At 43.7% G+C, this 19567-nt stretch overlaps 1 protein-coding gene across 2 annotated transcripts; it reads left to right on the top strand.

Moving 5' to 3' along the window:
- Nucleotides 1-1592: 1592 nt before the first annotated feature.
- LOC139542137 (differentially expressed in FDCP 6 homolog) lies at nt 1593-18981 on the top strand. 2 transcript variants are annotated; one of them, XM_071347216.1, is made up of 11 exons: nt 1593-1769; nt 11535-11675; nt 11848-12033; nt 14097-14324; nt 14482-14628; nt 14886-14994; nt 15224-15522; nt 15721-15887; nt 16794-16992; nt 17460-17550; nt 18324-18981. In XM_071347216.1, the coding sequence occupies exons 1-11, from the start codon at nt 1674-1676 to the stop codon at nt 18533-18535; spliced, it is 1875 nt and encodes a 624-aa protein (XP_071203317.1). In that variant the 5' UTR covers nt 1593-1673; the 3' UTR covers nt 18536-18981. The 2 variants fall into 2 exon arrangements, with proteins under 2 accessions (XP_071203317.1, XP_071203318.1); XM_071347217.1 differs by lacking the exon at nt 11848-12033.
- Nucleotides 18982-19567: the final 586 nt, after the last annotated feature.

Here is a 19567-nt window from a genome sequence, read left to right as displayed (position 1 = left end):
ATTGTTATAAGATTTTTAAATCTGATTTTATTACTTGCGTGAGTTTCTTGATGTGGAATAGAGTTCCATGTAGCCATGGCTCCATGTAGTACTGTGCGCCTCCCATAGTCTGTTCTGGACTTGGGGACTATGAAGGGACCTCTGGTGGCATGTCGTGTGGGGTATGCATGAGTGTCCGAGCTGTGTGCTAGTAGTTTAAACAGACAGCTCGGTACATTCAACATGTCAATACTTCTTACAAAAACAAGTAGTGATGAAGTCAATCTCTCCTCTACTTTGAACCATGAGATATTGACATGCATATTATTAATGTTAGCTCTACGTGTACATTTAAGGGCCAGATGTGTTGCAGTGTTTTGGGCCAGTTGTAATTTTCCCAAGTCCCTCTTTGTTGCACCTGACCACACGACTGGACAGTAGTTCAGGTGCGACAAAACTAGGGCCTGTAAGGACCTGCCTTGTTGATTTGTTGTTCAGAAGGCAAAGCGGTGCTTTACTACGGACAGACCTCTCCCCATCTTAGCTACTGTTGCATCAATATGTTTTGACCATAACAGTTTACAATCCAGGATTACTATTTTGGAGTCACTGCAATGTTGTTGATCCCGCCTCAGTTTTCTCCCATCACAGCCATTGAACTCTGTAGCTGTTTTAAAATGACCAATGGCCTCATGGTAACATCCCTGAGCAGTTGCATTCCTATCCTGCAGCTAAGATCAGAAGACAACTGTATTTTTTATGTGTCTGGGTGGTTTAATACATAATCAACAGCATAATTATTAACTTGAACATGCTTAAATAGATGTTCAATGTCTGATTTGTTATTGTTACCCAATCTACCAAGCATTGCCCTTCTTTATGAGGCTTTTGAAAAGCTCCCTGGTCTTTGTAGTTGTATCTGTGCTTGAAATGCAATAATTGACTGAGGGACCTTACAGATGCTGTATGTATGGGGGACAGAGTAAGGGTTAGTCATCCAAAAATCATGTCAACCCCTATTATTTCACACAGAGTGAGTCCATGTATCTTATTATGTGATTTGTTGAGCCACATTTTACAGATGAACTAATTTAAGCTTGCCTAAACAGAGGGGCTGAATACTTAAGCAGCGATTATATTTTGGTTATTCTTTATTTATCTTTAAAAAAAAAGAATCTTCCACTTTGACACTACAGAGTATTTTGTGTAGATTGTTGACAATTTTTTTTACAATTACTTGTTTTTAATCCCACTTTGTAACACAATAAAACGTGAAGAAATTCAAGGGGTCTGAATACTTTTTGCAAAGCATAATAATGGCGCAGGAGGGGATGGCTGCCTAACCAACTGTGCTCTTAACTCTATTTATTGAACTGAATTGTTGGTTAAGGGCTTGTAAGTAAGCATTTCACGGTAAGGTCTACTACACCTGTTGTATTCGGCACATGTGACAAATACAATTTGATTTGATATGATAGTGGACCCCTACCTGCAGTGTCCTGCCCCGCCAGCAGGTGGGGTAGCTGAGACTGATTGGATTGTAGGACTGTCAGCACAGGTCCTCACGAGCCACAGTACAGGGTGTGGGTGACTGCTGGCTGTCACACATAGGGCCACGTATCAAGAGGAGGGGAGAGGAGAGGAAAAAAAGCTGTGAAAGAAGGAGCAAAACAGAAAGTTATGCTGCTGCAGACATGGACCTACGCTCAGAGCTCCTCAAGTCCATTTGGTATGGTTTCACAGCCTTGGATCTAGAGAAGAGTGGGAAAGTGTCAAAGTCTCAACTTAAGGTAAGTACCTGGTTACATTAGGTAAAGGTAGATTTTATGAGGTTTTTTGGACCAATGCTTTGGGGCTCTTTCTTCTATCCAGGCACACTTTCTGCCTCATTTTCGACCTCAGGAACATCATATTAATCTTCTCTTCTTGAGGTAGCTGGAGTCAGCCAACAATATATAAAGTGAACTGGATCCACAAAAATATACATTTATTGACATTGGATGATGAGCAAAACAGGTCCTGACCCAGCTAGCACATAACGTTCTGGGAACCATATGTTTAACTTCCCACAACTTTCTGGGAATGGTGCAGGATAGTTGCTTGGCTTTGGAACATTCTTAGCACATTTAACTTGACAAAAAAGCGTTATTTTCTTGGTATTTCATTACTTTAACAGAACGTTTCCATTTAATTTCAATTTTGTTAATGTTCACGGAACATTCTCCAACTGGTTTGACATTGAAAATGTTCTCAAATAGTTCAGAGAATGTTAAGAAACATTGTTCTTCTGTGCGAATTTCAGTGCTTCAACATAGCGTTTCCTACATCTTTCCTCATGGTTCTATTTAAAGTCATATTCTCACATTGTTCCAGAGAACGTTAAGAAACAATATTCTTCTGCAGGAATTTCAGTACTTTAGCTTAACGTTTATTACAGGTGTCCTCATGATTCTATTTAAAGTAATGTTCTTAAATGGTTCCCAGAACGTTAAGAAAACTTTACATAAAAACCCCAAGAAAACTTTAGTAACTTTCAGAGAACGATCTAAGAATGTTATTCAACAACATAAAGATTCCATTCTCATTATTAACAAAACTCTCTCTATCCTCTATCTTAAGTATGTTCAGAGCTGTGTTCTAGAATGTTCAATTGAACGGAAACGGTGCTGTATTGAATGACCAGATGAAAAACTGGGAGGGGTTGGGGAACACTGTCAGCATGGCAACTGCCCTTTAAATACGCCACTCATTGCTTCAAGCCACAACTCACAACACCCACCAAACGGGAGGAAACGTACCTCAAAGTCTGTTAAAAAACATACAATAAAGTTTTGTATTAATGTGTCGTTCAGTACAAACTGTTCCGCAAAACGTTCACGGGATCACGCACCTCTGGTGTGTTGGCCTTGCCCACTAATTGGCCACACCTGATCTTAATGAGTGCTTGTTTCCTTTGAAATGGGGACTATTGAACATTGCTAGCTATTCCACAAAGAGAGAACAGAAGATCATAGGTTTCAATCTCACTGATGCTGTGCCATAAAAAATAAACATATGCATTTAACGAGGCAAGTCAGTTAAGAACAAATTGTTATTTGCAATGACGCTGGGCCAATTGTGCACTGCTCTATGGGACTCACAATCACAGCCAGAAGTGATACAGCCTGGATTTGAACCAGGTTCTATAGTGACGCTGGTTGCATCAAGATGCAGTGCCTTAGACTGCTGCGCCACTCGGGAGCCTCAACAAAATAATTTCCATGTGTCCTATGTGTGCTGGAGTGCAAAACAGTTAACCCAAACTAAGCTAGCAGTGTTATTAAAAGCCTTATTGAAACATGTTCTCAGAACATTATTTAATTACCTTCAAATAACCTGTCATTAATGAAATAACCTGTCATTAATGAAACCTCAGATTAAAAACTTTCAGGGAACCATAGTAAAATGTTCTCAGAATCTCCCTGTAAACTAAAAATGTACGTCCAGATCAGGTGAAAGTTTCACTTCTGTTATCAGAACGTTTAAAAAACGTTCAGTTTTACCAGTCAAGGAAACGAATGGCTTCATTCCCAGAACCAATGGGAAACCAAAAACTTATGTTCCATAACTTCCAAGGAACCAAATTGTGCTAGCTGGAGAATAACTTGACATAATTCTGTAGGATTTTGAAAGATATGTGGTAGATTTTGTGCTGATCCTTATCTGATTATATGTACTGTATTTCCCGGTTGAGCAAACCTTCATGCCACATGCTCTGTTATGGTGACAAGATATTTGCAGATTTCATAAGTACACTGCTCAAAAAAATAAAGGGAACACTAAAATAACACATCCTAGATCTGAATGAATGAAACATTCTTATTAAATACTTTTTTCTTTACATAGTTGAATGTGCTGACTACAAAATCACACAAATATTATCAATGGAAATCAAATTTATCAACCCATGGAGGTCTGGATTTGGAGTCACACTCAAAATTAAAGTGGAAAACCACAATACAGGCTGATCCAACTTTGATGTAATGTCCTTAAAACAAGTTAAAATGAGGCTCAGTAGTATGTGTGGCCTCCACGTGCCTGTATGACCTCCCTACAACGCCTGGGCATGCTCCTGATGAGGTGGCGGATGGTCTCCTGAGGGATCTCCTCCCAGACCTGGACTAAAGTTCCGCCAACTCCTGGACAGTCTGTGGTGCAACGTGGCGTTGGTGGATGGAGCGAGACATGTTGTCCCAGATGTGCTCAATTGGATTCAGGTCTGGGGAACGGGCGGGCCAGTCCATAGCATCAATGCCTTCCTCTTGCAGGAACTGCTGACACACTCCAGCCACATGAGGTCTAGCATTGTCTTGCATTAGAAAGAACCCAGGGCCAACCGCACCAGCATATGGTCTCACAAAGGGTCTGAGGATCTCATCTCGGTACCTAATGGCAGTCAGGCTACCTCTGGCGAGCACATGGAGGGCTGTGCGGCCCCACAAAGAAATGCCACCCCACACCATGACTGACCCACCGCCAAACCGGTCATGCTGGAGGATGTTGCAGGCAGCAGAACGTTCTCCACGGCGTCTCCAGACTCTGTCACGTCTGTCACATGTGCGTGTGAACCTGCTTTCATCTGTGAAGAGCACAGGGCGCCAGTGGCGAATTTGCCAATCTTGGTGTTCTCTGGCAAATGCCAAACGTCCTGCACGGTGTTGGGCTGTAAGCACAACCCCCACCTGTGGACGTCTGGCCCTCATACCACCCTCATGGAGTCTGTTTCTGACCGTTTGAGCAGACACATGCACATTTGTGGCCTGCTGGAGGTCATTTTGCAGGGCTCTGGCAGTGCTCCTCCTTCCACAAAGGCGGAGGTAGCGGTCCTGCTGCTGGGTTGTTGCCCTCCTACGGCCTCCTCCACGTCTCCTGATGTACTGGCCTGTCTCCTGGTAGCGCCTCCATGCTCTGGACACTACGCTGACAGACACAGCAAACCTTCTTGCCACAGCTCGCATTGATGTGCCATCCTGGATGAGCTGCACTACCTGAGCCACTTGTGTGGGTTGTAGACTCCGTCTCATGCTACCACTAGAGTGAAAGCACCGCCAGCATTCAAAAGTGACCAAAACATCAGCCAGGAAGCATAGGAACTGAGAAGTGGTCTGTGGTCACCACCTGCAGAACCACTCCTTTATTGGGGGTGTCTTGCTAATTGCCTATAATTTCCACCTTTTGTCTATTCCATTTGCACAACAGCATGTGAAATTTATTGTCAATCAGTGTTGCTTCCTAAGTGGACAGTTTGATTTCACAGAAGTGTGATTGACTTGGAGTTACATTGTGTTGTTTAAGTGTTCCCTTTATTTTTTTGAGCAGTGTATATTAGCCGAAATCGTTTGTGTTGTCTTATCAACTCCTATGGTCATTGGCAACAGATCTGTGACCATACTAGTATATACTATATTCAGTTCCTTCAGAAAGTATTCAGAAACATTTACATTTACATTACATTTAAGTCATTTAGCAGACGCTCTTATCCAGAGCGACTTACAAATTGGAAAGTTCATACATATTCATCCTGGTCCCCCCGTGGGGAATGAACCCACAACCCTGGCGTTGCAAGCGCCATGCTCTACCAACTGAGCCACACGGGACCGTGACCCCACCCCGTGGGGAATGAAGCCACACGGGACATTGACTTTTTCTACATTTTGTTACATTACAGCCTTATTCTAAAATATATATATTTCTACCTCATCAATCTACACATAATACGCCATAATGACAAAGCAAATGTTTTTGCTAATGTGGATATATAAACCCCCCCTGGAAATATCCCATTTACATACGTTTTCAGACCCTTTACGCAGTACTTTGTTGAAGCACCTTTGGCAGCGATTACAACATTGAGTCTTCTTGGGTATGACGCTACACGCTTGGCACATCTGTATTTGGGGAGTTTCTTCTATTCTTCTCTGCAGATTCTCTCAAGCTCTGTCAGGTTGGAGGGGGAGTGTCGCTGCACAGCTATTTTCAGGTCTCTCTAGAGATGTTCAAACGGGTTCAAGTCCGGGCTCTGGCTGGGTCACTCAAGGACATTCAGATAGTTGTCCGGAAGCCACTCCTGTGTTGTCTTGGCTCTGTGCTTAGGGTCGTTGTCCTGTTGGAAAGTGAACCTTCACCCCAGTCTGAGGTCCTGAGCACTCTGGAGCAGGTTTTCATCAAGGATCTCTTTGTACTTTGCTCCATTCATCTTTCCCTCGATCCTGACTAGTCTCCCAGTCCGCTGCCGCTGAAAAACATCCCCACAGCATGATGCTGTCACCACCATGCTTCACTGTAGGGATGGTGCCAGGTTTCCTCCAGACGTGACACTTGGCATTCAGGCCAAACGGTCAATCTTAATTTATCAGACCAGAGAATCTTGTTTGGTCTGAGAGTCCTTTAGGTACCTTTTGGCTAACTCCAAGCGGGCTGTCACGTGCCTTGTACTGAGGAGTGGCTTCCGTCTGGCCACTACCATAAAGGCCTGATTGGTGGAGAACTCTAGAGCTCTGTTAAAGTGACCATAAGTTCTTGGTCACCTCCCTGACCAAGGCCTTTCTACCTCGATTGATCAGTTTGGCTGGGCGGCCAGCTCTAGGAAGAGTCTTGGTGGTTCCAAACTTCTTCCATTTAAGAATGATGGAGGCCACTGTGTTCTTGGGGACCTTCAATGCTGCAGAAATGTTTTGGTACCCTTCTCCAGATCTGTGCCTCGACATAATCCTGTCTCGGAGCTCGACAGACAATTCCTTCGACCTCATGGCTTGGTTTTTGCTCTTACATGCACTGTCAACTGTGGGACCTTATATAGACAGGTGTGTGCATTTCCAAATCATATCCAGTCAATTGAATTTACCACAGGCGGACTCATATCAATTTGTGGAAACATCTCAAGGATGATCAATGGAAACCAGGATGCACCTCACCAAAATTTTGAGTCTCATAGCAAAGGGTTTGAATACTTATGTAAATAAGGTATTTCCGTTTTTATTTTTAATACTTTATATCTAAAAACCTGTTTTCATTTGGTCATTATGGGGTATTGTGTGTAGATTGCTGATAGAAGAAAAAAAACATTTAATCAATTTAAGAATAAGGCTGTAATGTAACAAATGTGGAAAAAGTCAAGGGGTCTGAATAATTTCCGAATGCACTGTATATAAAAGTATGTGAACACCCATTAAAATGTGTGAATTCTGCTGTTTCAGCCACACCCATTTTTGACAGGTGTATAAAATTGAGCACACAGGCAGTAGAATGGCCTTACTGAAGAGCTCAGTTACTTTCAACGTGGCACCGTCATAGGATGCCACCTTTCCAACAAGTCAGTTCGTCAAATTTCTGCCGTGGTCAACTGTAAGTGCTGTTATTGTGAAGTGGAAACATCTAGGCTCAACAACGAAGTGGTAGGTTACACAAGCTCACCGAATGGGACTGTCGAGTGCTGAAGTGTGTACAAATCGTCAGTCCTCAGTTGCAACACTCACTACTGAGTTCCAAACTGCCTCTGGAAGCAATGTCAACACAAGAACTGTTCGTCGGGAACATCATGAAATGGGTTTCCAAGCGTCAGCTGGTGTGGTGTAAAGCTCAGTGCCATTGGAGCAGTGGAATCGCGTTCTCTGGAGTGATGAATCACGCTTCACCATCTGGTAGTCCTACGGACAAATTTGGGTTTGGCGGATGCCAGAAAAACGCTACCTGCCTGAAAGCATAGTGCCAACTGTAAAGTTTGGTGGATGAGTAATAATTGTTTGGGGCTGTTTTTCATGGTTCGGGCTAGGCCACTTGGATTCCAGTGAAGGGAAATCTTAACGCTACAGCATACAATGACATTCTAGAGGATTCTGTGCTTCCAACTTTGTGGCAACAGTTTGGAGAAGGCCCTTTCCTGTTTCAGCATCTCAATGCCCCTGTGCAGTGGCAGTTCTAGCTTGTATGGCTCCCAGGGCAAACCCCCCCCAACAACAAAAAAAACACAATTCTGCATTAACTGTAATTTTTATTAAGATTTGGAACAACACAAATAAATAATCAGAACATTTAAAACTATATAAAAATATATGCAAAAATAAGACTCATAAATATAAAAAATAAGTAACAAGGAGCATCAATACATTACCCATCCCCCAACACTGTCAACCAAGAGTCAAGACTAAACCAATTCACCTTGCTGGTGTGCAGACTGGTTTTATATTATTCCTTACGATTTCACACAAACCAGAAAAAAATGCAACAATATGTCTGTGAAACTATATATTCACAGTATTATAAATGAATTGTGGTTTATTTGGTAGCATTTCGTAGTGTGACTGATTTTACTAATTGCATTAGTACTGTATAAAGTTAGTGGTGCGCTATTTGATAGATTCCCCCGCTCCCCCTACCTCGGACTTCCAATGGGGAGACCTGAAGTCAACCTACCCCCGCCCTATCTCGTACTTCTGAGTGGATGACCTTCCCAGGCAGTAGCCTGCCTAGCTCACAAACTAGAATCAGGGTGCTCAGTCCGACAAGGTTAATTGACCCACAGTCCCACACGGTGACATGATATCATTGACGTGACGTGCAAATGAGCGATAGAAAACCGATCACGCAAATGTCACCATTAATTTCTTATTTTTTTGTGCGAGCACCTCGTGCTGCCCCAGGCAAGATGCCCATGTCGCCTATAACTAAATCTGCCACTGCCCCCATGCACAAAGCGAGGTCCATACAGAAATGGTTTGTCGAGATTGGAGTGGAAGAACTTGACTGGCCTGCATAGAGTCCTGTCCTCAACCCCATCAAACACCTTTTGAGATGAATTGGAACGCCAACTGCGTTCAGGTCTAATTGCCCAACATCCGTGCCCGACCTCACAAATGCTCTTGTGGCTGAATGGAAGTAAGTCCCCGCAGCAATGTTCCAACATCTAGTGGAAAGCCTTCCCTGAAGAGTGGAGGCTGTTATAGCAGCAAAGAGGTGGTTTGAGATATTCGACAAGGAGGTGTCCACATACTTTTGGTCATGTAGTGTAGATGGCTGACTCAGTGATGAAGATGTTTCCTATGGGGAGCAAAACAGTAGTGATAGTGAGAGTGAACAATGTGTGCTTGTGTTTTAGAGGCACTGCAAGTGTGGAGCTGACAAGTAACAGTTTGCTCTCAGTGTTTCTATGAATAAGAGCCCTTATCACCAAGTTGTACCCAGACTAGTCCATGATGTCACCACATACAGTGCAATTGGTACTGTGGCACTGAACATGACCAAAGAGGTGGTGAATGGAATAGAACGTGTCACACATTGTCTTCAATACTATGGTCATGTACATCTTCAGTGCTTATTGTTATTGACAAAGTAGTGCTGTAGAAAGTTGGATATATAATCATTACATTACCCTCCATCTCTCCATTCGGCCCTACGTTCAGCCATGTGCTACTGGCTTTAACTACTAGAACCTCGTGACAATGCCTATCCCGTCATACTGGTGGTGGGGCAGGCTCTAGTCTAGAGTATTGTCCAGACCAGAACCATGCAGTCAGGTTTATCGAGGCTAAGTACTCTGGTCTGGAGTATGGCCCAGTCAGTCCAGAGACCAGGGAGTCATATACCCTTTTTAAAATCTACTTAGCCAAGCTGAGCGGAGCTGTATCATGTTGGTTACAGTACACCTACCATCAACCATAGGTGATGGAACCGTGCTGGAAAAATGAAAAAAGAGCCAGCCAGCACCGTATGGTTCAGGTTGGAATGATATTGTGAAAGGGTAATAGAGGCTTAGAAGCCAGCAGGTCACACAGGTCACATACTCTTGGTTTCGTAGTGAAAAGAGGAGGGAGGGAGAAGGAGAGGAAGACAGGATGTGATGATGTTTCAGAAGATGTGGGCTGGGTGCACTGCCTCAAACCCCCCACTCTCAAAAAAAAGGATTCTCTCAACTTCTATTTCAATAAGCCACCAGTTATTTATTGATGATGCTCTCTTGAAAAACTATTATAAACTTCACAGAAATAGCATTGTATTTTCTCTGAGGTCTAAATGGCAGTTGAAACATTGTTGTGCCTGTGAGAACCACTCTTGAATGACATATTGTTATGGGTAAATCAAAGATATTATAGCAACTCTAACACAACACTTAGCGATCTTGTCAAATGGTTCAGATCTCTTGTTGTAACGGCTAAGGTGTTGGCTTGACAGTCGCGGGACCAGGGTTTGAGTTCTGGTCGGGGCTACCCCCCAAAATTCCCTACAATATGTAAACTAACTTTTTTGCTTTTTATAGAAGACTAAAATACTTTCATGATTCAGCTTTTATGTTTCAGTTCCTTCATAAACCGTCAAAGTATTTCTCTTTTTACTGTACGCCACATCTCTGTCTGACAGAGACAAGTCAGTTTTTAAAAGGATCTACCAAAGATCTAAACTTGATTTGAAACTTATTTTCAATATACATTTAGCTGTATCTCATCTACAGTGCAGTGAAACGCTTTCTGCATATTTTTGATACTGATTGTTATGAGATCTTCAACCAAAACCTAATATTAGATAAAGGGAACCTGAATTTACAAATAACAAAAAAAGGATACTTATTTAATTATCAAAGTTATGCAACACCCAATTTCCCTCTGTTTAAAACTAATTGCTCCCTTACACTCAATAACTGGTTGTGCCACCTTAAGCTGCAACGACTGCAACCAAATGGTTCCTGTAGTTGTTGATCAGTCTCTCACATCGCTGTGGAGGAATGTTTGCCCACTCTTGTATGTAGAACTGCTTTAACTGAGCAACATCTGTGGGTTTTCAAGCATGAACTGCTCGTTTCAAGTCCTGCCACATCTCAATCGGGATTAGGTCTGGACTTTGACTACGCCATTCTAAAACGTCACATTATTATTTTTTTTAACCATTTTCATGTAGACTTGATTGTGTTTTGGATCATTGTCTTGCTGCATGACCCAGCTGTGCTTCCACTTCAGCTCACAGACGGATGGCCTGACATTCCCCAAACCATCACACTACAGTACCACCACCATGCTTGACGATTTGTATGAAGTTCTTACTGTGGAATGCAGTGTTTGGTTTTTGCCAGACAAAGTGGGACCCATCTCATCCAAAAAGTTGAGTCAAGTTGACCAAAAAGCACCTGGATGATCATCAAGACTCTCTGAAGAATGTTTTATAGACAGATCAGTCAAAAGTGTAACTTTTATGCCTGCCGAAAACCAAACACTGCATTCCACAGTGAGAACCTTTAACCAACAGTCAACAAGCATGGTGGTGGTAGTATGATAGTTTGGTGATGCTTTGCTGCCTCAGGACCTGGACAACTTGCCTTAATAGAAGGAACCACGAATGTGTGTGTGTGTGTGCCAAGGTGCGGAGAATCAGAGCAGGTGGTCAGTCCAGTTCAATTATTCAGCAGTCTGATGGCTTGTAGATAGAAACTGTCTCTGTGCCTGTGGGTATCAGACCTCATGCCCCGATACTGTTTGCCCGACGATAAGGAAGTGAACAGCCCTCATAACCCTGTCGTTTGTGTGTTCTAGGTCCTATCACATAACTTGTGTACGGTTCTGTCCATCCCTCACGACCCGGTGGCTCTGGAAGAACATTTCAGGGATGATGACGATGGACCGGTCTCCAGCCAGGGGTACATGCCTTACCTCAACAAATACATACTGGACAAGGTAAAGTCATGTACACAAACACACCCAGGTCACCTTACATTTTTGCCTCAGGCTTTCCTTTTATTTTGTTTGTGTACCCAGATGCCACCACTTGGTTTATACAGAAGGAAAAGAGAGCTAAAAAATGCTAGGTACATTTTCCTTACTCAGTGCTGTTTATTATGCCTCACAGGTAGAAGAGGGCTGTTTTGTGAAAGAACAGGTTGATGAACTGTGCTGGACTCTCACTGCTAAGAAGAACTACAAACCGGTGAAGGACAATAAGAATGTGTTGCCAGGGAAAGATGCCTTTCATCTCTGGAGTCTATTTAACTTTCTGTCAGAGGATAAATACCCTCTCGTTATGGTTCCTGATGAGGTGAGTTATGTATACAAAGCATGCTGGGTTCTGTAGCATACTATACTACAAATTCACCTAGAATACAATAATCCTAATACATTTAGTCACTTAAAAAGGGAAAAGGTCCATCACTAACTTTCAAAACCGCTGTAACCAAATCCAAACACTCATTCAAATTGTAGTATTTAATTGTAGGGGCAGCAGGTAGCCGAGCGGTTAAGCTCATTGGGCCAGTAACCGAAAGGTCTCTGGTTCAAATCGCCGACTAACATTAGGGGAAAAGTCTGTGCCCTTGAGCAAGGCACTTACCCTTAAATGCTCTTGTAAGTCACTCTGGATAAGAGTGTCTGCTAAATTACTTAAATGTAAATGTAGTATTTATCTGCCAAACCTCTATACAGCCTGCTCTCATAGACTAGACGTAACATAGTAAATGTAAATCAGTATGATATGTTACATTTGGTATGGTTACTTAAGGCAAAAACGAAAGTAGGGTGGTTGGGCGTGCGTGACCGCGAACATCTAGCAACCCAAAGTTTGAATTCGTATCTCATCATGGACAATTTTAGCAACTTTTCAACTACTTATTACTTTTGAGCTACTTTGCAACTACTTAGCATGTTAGCTAACCCTTCCCCTAACCCTTTAACCTAACTCCTAAACTTAACCCCTAACCTAACCCCTAGTCTCGCTAATGTTAACCAGATTACTAACGTTAGCCACCTAACCATCCAGCTAGAATTTGTAACATATTATATGTTTTGCAAATTCGTAACATATAATATAAATTGTAATTTGTAACATAACATACGTAATGGACATCCACAAATTAATACATAACATACAAAACGTAACATTACATTTACATTTACATTTAAGTCATTTAGCAGACGCTCTTATCCAGAGCGACTTACAAGTTGGTGCATTCACCTTATGATGTCCAGTGGAACAACCACTTTACAATAGTGCATCTAACTCTAAGGGGGGGGGGGGGGGGGTTAGAAGGATTACTTTATCCTATCCTAGGTATTCCTTAAAGAGGTGGGGTTTCAGGTGTCTCCGGAAGGTGGTGATTGATTCCGCTGACCTGGCGTCGTGGGGGAGTTTGTTCCACCATTGGGGTGCCAGAGCAGCGAACAGTTTTGACTGGGCTGAGCGGGAGCTGTACTTCCTCAGAGGTAGGGAGGCGAGCAGGCCAGAGGTGGATGAACGCAGTGCCCTTGTTTGGGTGTAGGGCCTGATCAGAGCCTGAAGGTACGGAGGTGCCGTTCCCCTCACAGCTCCGTAGGCAAGCACCATGGTCTTGTAGCGGATGCGAGCTTCAACTGGAAGCCAGTGGAGAGAGCGGAGGAGCAGGGTGACGTGAGAGAACTTGGGAAGGTTGAACACCAGACGGGCTGCGGCGTTCTGGATGAGTTGTAGGGGTTTAATCGCACAGGCAGGGAGCCCAGCCAACAGCGAGTTGCAGTAATCCAGACGGGAGATGACAAGTGCCTGGATTAGGACCTGCGCCGCTTCCTGTGTGAGGCAGGGTCGTACTCTGCGAATGTTGTAGAGCATGAACCTACAGGAACGGGTCATACAGTATCATACAGTATCATACGAAATAGTATCAGAATTACGTATAGAATAATACGAAATGCTCTGAGAGCAGGTTGCTAAATATAGGAAATCTGTGAGGAATGCTTCTCTTCCTACTGATTGCTGTGTGTCTTTCAGTACCTAAATATGGGCTTGTATGTCACTTGTAGCATGGCTTTGGTTTCAGCCTGTAGTCTGTTTTTCACAACCGGTGTTGGCAGTATGATTGTGATAAGCCACAGATTTCAGAGCAGGGCACTACACTGCCTCAGAGTAACAGCCAGCAGTCGGGGTGGTTTCACTGAAAACAAAAGCATAGGTTACATTATCATCCAAATATTATCTTGTGAGTCGTGACAGACTATTAAAATAAACGAGATCGAGATTGATACTCGGATTATAAACCAATTACAAAACAATTGAAAGGCAACCATTCCCCCCATATACCAATTGCATCCCTTTTACAAACAAAATATTTGTGTTTTGTTTGAATTATTCAGGTGGAATACCTCCTGAAGAAGATTTGCATGGCCATGAGTGTTGAGCTCAACTGTGTGGAGCTGGAAGACTTCATCTCCCAGGATGCAGTGCAACAGAATGGTTTCACTGTCTGGTCCTTCCTGGAGATGATGAACACTGGGAAGATAACCAGAGGCATGGGCCAGGAAATCACCAGCATGGCCATAGAGGAGGTCTACAGGGAGATAGTTGCTGATGTCCTCAAAGAGGTAGGGTACTTAAAAACAACAGAACAACAATACAGCATCTCTATACTGTCTGCCTGTCTGTCTGAATTTCTTGCTATCTGCCTGTGACCTTCAATTCTGTTTCAGTGACGTGTGTTGATTGTGTCAGTTCTGTGTGGGTTAACTGTGTTGCCTACAGGGGTACCTGTGGAAAAAGAGTCAGCTGAGGAGGAACTGGAAGGAGCGCTGGTTCACCCTGAGGCCGATTACCCTGGATTACTACACCAGTGAGGACCGCAAGGAGCGCCAGGGAAGCATTGCTCTGGATGGGAACTGCTGTGTGGAGGTAGGCTGGGCTTGAGGTGGGGTGGGACCTGGGGTGGGGCAGTGGGGACAGGCACAGCTGAGATGGGCCTGCTCCTTTTTGAGAATGGGTGACAGATAGGAATAACTTATTCAATCAGAGCTACAGGGTTAACACATCCCTCCCTCATATGCTTCATTTGAAAAAGCTGAAAATAGAAATAGATTTACAATGAATGTACAAAAAATATATATACATTGTGCTAATGTGTCACAATGAGTACTTCTCCTGTTGATCAGGTGCTGCCAGACCGGGATGGAAAGAGGTGTATGTTCTGTCTGAAAACTCTGTCCAAGACCTACGAGATGAGTGCCTCGGACACCAAGCAGAGACAGGAATGGACTGCAGGTATCACGATCAATAATTTATTTATTGAGCATTTACACATTGTTGACACAATTATTTAGGGATATGATGAATTACCAAGCTTGTAACAGCTATCATACTGATGACAAAAGTAGTGAAGGCAACGATTCCCCCTGCCCTATATGTTGGGTTGATTACTGGGTTGATTATTCAAAGTCAAGCAGTAAGCATATACTGAGTACTGACATCCTGTCCCTCCCTTCACCCCCAGCCATTCAGACAGCCATCCGTCTACACACTGAAGGGAAGACCTCTCTCCACAAGGACCTGAAGCTGAAGAGGAGGGAGCAGAGGGAGCAGCGGGAGAAGAGGCGGCTGGCCAAGGAGCAGGAGCAGCAACGTTTTCAGGCCCTGCAGGAGGAGAAGGAGCGTAAGCTGGCCGAGCTGGAGCTCCTAAAGGAGGCGCAGAGGCAGGCCCAAGCCCTCCTGGAGCAGGACGAGATGAGGCGGCGCCAGCATCATGAGGAGATGCAACAGGCCCTGGAGGTGCAGCTCCGCGAGGCAAAGGAGGTGGGAACTGGGAGGGGGGAGGGGTGGAGGAAGTGTACAGGGGAGGAGGGTGGAGGGAAGAGAGGAGTGTGGTTGCATGGAGGAGAGTGACGACCGCACAATGTTTACCTGTGTCGCGCAGGAGAAGGGTGGAGGTTGATTCAGACTGGAGGAGTGGGTGTTTAGATGTTCCATGCTGATGTGGGTCTCCTCTTCCAGTCGCGGGCCACCATGCAGGCAGAGATGGTTCTGAAGGAGGAGGAGGCGGAGCGGCAGAGGAAGAGGATCAAGGAGCTGGAGGAGATGCAGACAAGTCTGGAGGAGGCTCTACAGCAGGAGATCAAAGCTCGGCAGGACGAAGAGGTCTTTCGATACGCACAGACTGGGTAAAGGGATACACACACACACACACACACACACACACACACACACAGGTAGGCAGTTACCCACGCACGCACGCACGCACGCAAACACACTCTCGCATACACACACAGGCTGAGGGCAGGTTGCTGGACACACTCAAGACATTGTTTCGCTCACACTGACTCACAAACCTAGTACCCTCACTACTTTGCTTACAAGACATAGGCTCATCTTAGGGCTTGCTGTCATCGTGTGAGAAGGCACCAAGTTGGCACGTAATGTCTTTTTACAGAGCACAGTACACAGCAGAGAGACAGATGGTGTTAAGAGAAGCCAATTGCTGTTGAAGAGAGGCTGTTGCATTAGTTAGGTTCCTGAGGAAGTTGAGTTTAACAGAGGAAGTTGTCTAGCTATGATCTGTAGGATCTGTTGACACTGACAGGGTGTTCATGGTGTGTCTGTCACAATCCTACATGTAAGAATAAGCCGTGTGCTTTGTTGCATTTATTCACTGACTGCTCGATGGGAAACATACAGATCCTAACCTGTTCCATTTCATTTTGTGACTGCAAATACCAAGCGCCAAGCTCTCTGCTTGTCTCAAAGATCACAAACACTCAGACAAGGCAAATATAGCATACAAATATGAAGTAATAAGACATTACAAAGGCTCATATATGCTTTTAAAAAATGTACATAACATTGTACAGTATATAATGAAAAGTAATGGAGATAAGCAACAGCCTTGGAGGACGCCTGTGTTTTACTGGACACTTTTTGAGAGATGATTGCGAGGTCAAGAGTTTGCACGGGTCACATTTCTAAAAACATTAAATGTGTCTCGTCCAACTTCTTACCACACAATGCCATATCTACTGTATGTCTTCCAGTTAAAGATTTTCTATTTGTCATATACGTTTATTGTACAGTTTGCTGTCTGAGGAGGAGGACAAGATGAAGGCCCTGATGACGCTGCAAGAGGAGCAGGAGGAGTACATCCTGAAGACCCAGAGGGAGAAGCAGGAGCTAAGGCAAGAGATGGAGAACAAGTCCCGCGCTCTTGAGGAGGCCCAAAAGCAGCTGGAGGAGGTCAGGGCCAACCGCTACAGGGTCGACCAGGACGTTGTGGTAAGTACAGAGATACACTATATAATATAAATACCTGTGCATAATGTTATAGTTATATAGTGATGAGTAGCCTATCCACACACCGTTAATGGTACTTCAAAACAGCCCTGGCTATTTGGGTATCACATCCCACTGGGCACAGACGTCTAGTTTTGATTTACATTTGGTTGAGTTGTCAACTATGGTGAATTTAACATGAAATGTAAAATATTCACCATGTCATTGGCTTTCGGTTAAAAGTTGGTAGAAAAAAATACAAAATGTCTTGGTTGAGCTAATTAGTTTCCCACATTGATTCAATGTCGTCACAGATTTTCTGGGTTGAAATGAAGTGGAAACAACGTTGATTGAACCAGTTTTGCCAAGTGGGATGTGATCAGGGATGGGATTGCAGGAGATAGTGAGAGAATTAAGTACGTTTTACTGTGTTTGCGGGGGATGTTTCAATCCGTCTTGTGTTCTTATAGGCTGCCCAGAGGAAGCTTCGCCAGGCCAGCACCAATGTCAAACACTGGAATGTTCAGATGAACCGACTGATGCGTCCTATTGGACCAGGAGGTAGGCTACGTCACACCACATCAGTGTCTTCATTGACTATAAAAAAAACTTACACAGAAAGCTAAGGTTTGATATATTATCATGTTTGAGGCGGAGACGAAGCAAGGAGGGGGTAGTCACGATCTGCAACATAAACACTGGTCGTGTCCCAAATTTTGACCGGTCAAAAATACTGCACTATAAATGGAATCGGGTGCCATTTGGGATGGGTACACTGCTAAGTGCTCAGCCAGGACTTATGAAATCAGGTCACTAGAATAAGCCTACGTTTCCTTGTGGTTTGGGTGGCTTTTAACTATGCACAAAGAGCATGTAGTGGATAAGACCTACAGTAGTAGGTGTATACTATACAGTATGCTAAAGGTCTTCAGAAGTGTCCCTCTTTCTCACTGTGGTTGCAGCTGGGGTTTGTCAAGCTCCTTTTAGAAGACGTCTTCCTCAAACATAGTTTAGACAAGACGCGTTCGTGCATTTCTATTTTATTGATCTTAATCATATTTTGAACTGAAACCCCCTGGCTCTACTCATTCCCCCCTTACCAGGTGACATGCCACCACTCTCCCTGCATGGCAGACACAGAATCACATGGATCTGTCTCCTATCTTTGCCAAAGTTAAACAGCTTCAAGTTAGACAAATTACATTTCAGGGGGTGACTGATATTTTTGCTGCAGATAACCCTGGTTCTCTTTGATGACATTGTTTCTTCAGCGCCATATATGTTAAAATAAATGTTTGTTGTTCTGTCTCCTGATCTCCCTCCCATGGTTCTAGAGAAGAGACCATCAGGAGGGGGTTCTTTCTCCAGCTTCCAGATCCCATCCCAGAGAGATCCCGGTTTGCGTCTGAGACAGAGGTCTGAGGAGCAGGACGAGGAGAGCAAGGAAAACGTGGACAACAGCAGCAGTGCAGAGTCGGGGTGTGAAGGAGAGAGAGTTGAGAGGCGTCTCTCTCAGGCGTCTAACGGAGACATGGACATTCCCTGAGGATCATATGGTGCTTCTCTTCCTAACTCATCAACTGTTTATTTTGTTTGTGTTTTTTGTAATGAAAAAGCAAGGTGGAGAACCTTTTAGTATGAAATCATATTTTGAGGTGAACTTTCTGTCAATGGGATTGCTGGGTAGGGTAAAGGCAAAGTAAACACTCTGTTTACAGCTGTTCAAATGTTCTCCCACAAACATTTTTGTAATTGTATTAACTTTTTAAAAGTTTGTATTATTCTCTCACCTTAACTCACAGTATGTTATAACAGATCTCCATGTTTTAATGAAGAATGAAAGAACCATAATGCACCACTATGAATATTTAATATATGTAACCTCGTCCCCAGGCTCAATTGAGCTGGCTGGTGGACCAGATTAAATGGTTTGGAATCTAGTTTTTGCTCGCCACTTTGTCTGTCTCCATTAAAAGTATTATCAAATGATAACGGGTTGGGCTCGATATACAAACAGAGAAGACTGATTTGTAGAGGGAAACTAATGCAAACTGCTTCTGTGGTGTCTATTTCCTGTTTCCGTTGTAAGTCAACAGACATGTTGAGATCAAGGCTCTTTCTGGGGTGCCTACCTTACCTACATATTATGCAACATTGACGTGGCAGTTTCTCAATGTTTGTGTCTAATTCAGGGTATTCTCTTCCTTTTTATTTGAGTGCATCCATTGCATTATTTACACTGAGTGTACAAAATATTAGGAACACCTTCCTAATATTCAGTTGCACTCCCTTTTGCCCTCAACAGCCTAAATTCGTCGGGGCATGGACTCTACAAGGTGTCGAAAGCGTTCCACAGGGATGCTGGCCCATGTTGACTCCAATGCTTTCCACAGTTGTGTCAAGTTCACTGGATGTCCTTTGGGTGGTGAACAATTCTTGATACACACAGGAAACTGTTGAGCGTGAAAGACCCAGCAGCGTTGCAGTTCTTGACACAAACCAGCGTGCCTGGCACCCAGTACCATTCCCAGTTTAAAAGACACTTAAATATTTTGTCTTGCCCATTCACCCTCTGAAT

Source organism: Salvelinus alpinus, chromosome 17, assembly GCF_045679555.1.
Source record: "Salvelinus alpinus chromosome 17, SLU_Salpinus.1, whole genome shotgun sequence".
NCBI lineage: Eukaryota > Metazoa > Chordata > Actinopteri > Salmoniformes > Salmonidae > Salvelinus > Salvelinus alpinus.
The sequence above is the reverse complement of the archived record's forward strand: the minus strand, read 5'-3'. Positions and strand labels throughout refer to the sequence as shown.

Excerpts from the sequence above, each read along its gene's own strand:
- LOC139542137 (XM_071347216.1), top strand. The coding sequence starts at position 1,674 with ATGGACCTACGCTCAGAGCTCCTCAAGTCCATTTGGTATGGTTTCACA. Across the intron at positions 14,995-15,223 it reads GAGACAGGAATGGACTGCAG|CCATTCAGACAGCCATCCGT; the intron begins GTATCACGATCA and ends CTTCACCCCCAG. Across the intron at positions 17,551-18,323 it reads GCGTCCTATTGGACCAGGAG|AGAAGAGACCATCAGGAGGG; the intron begins GTAGGCTACGTC and ends CCATGGTTCTAG.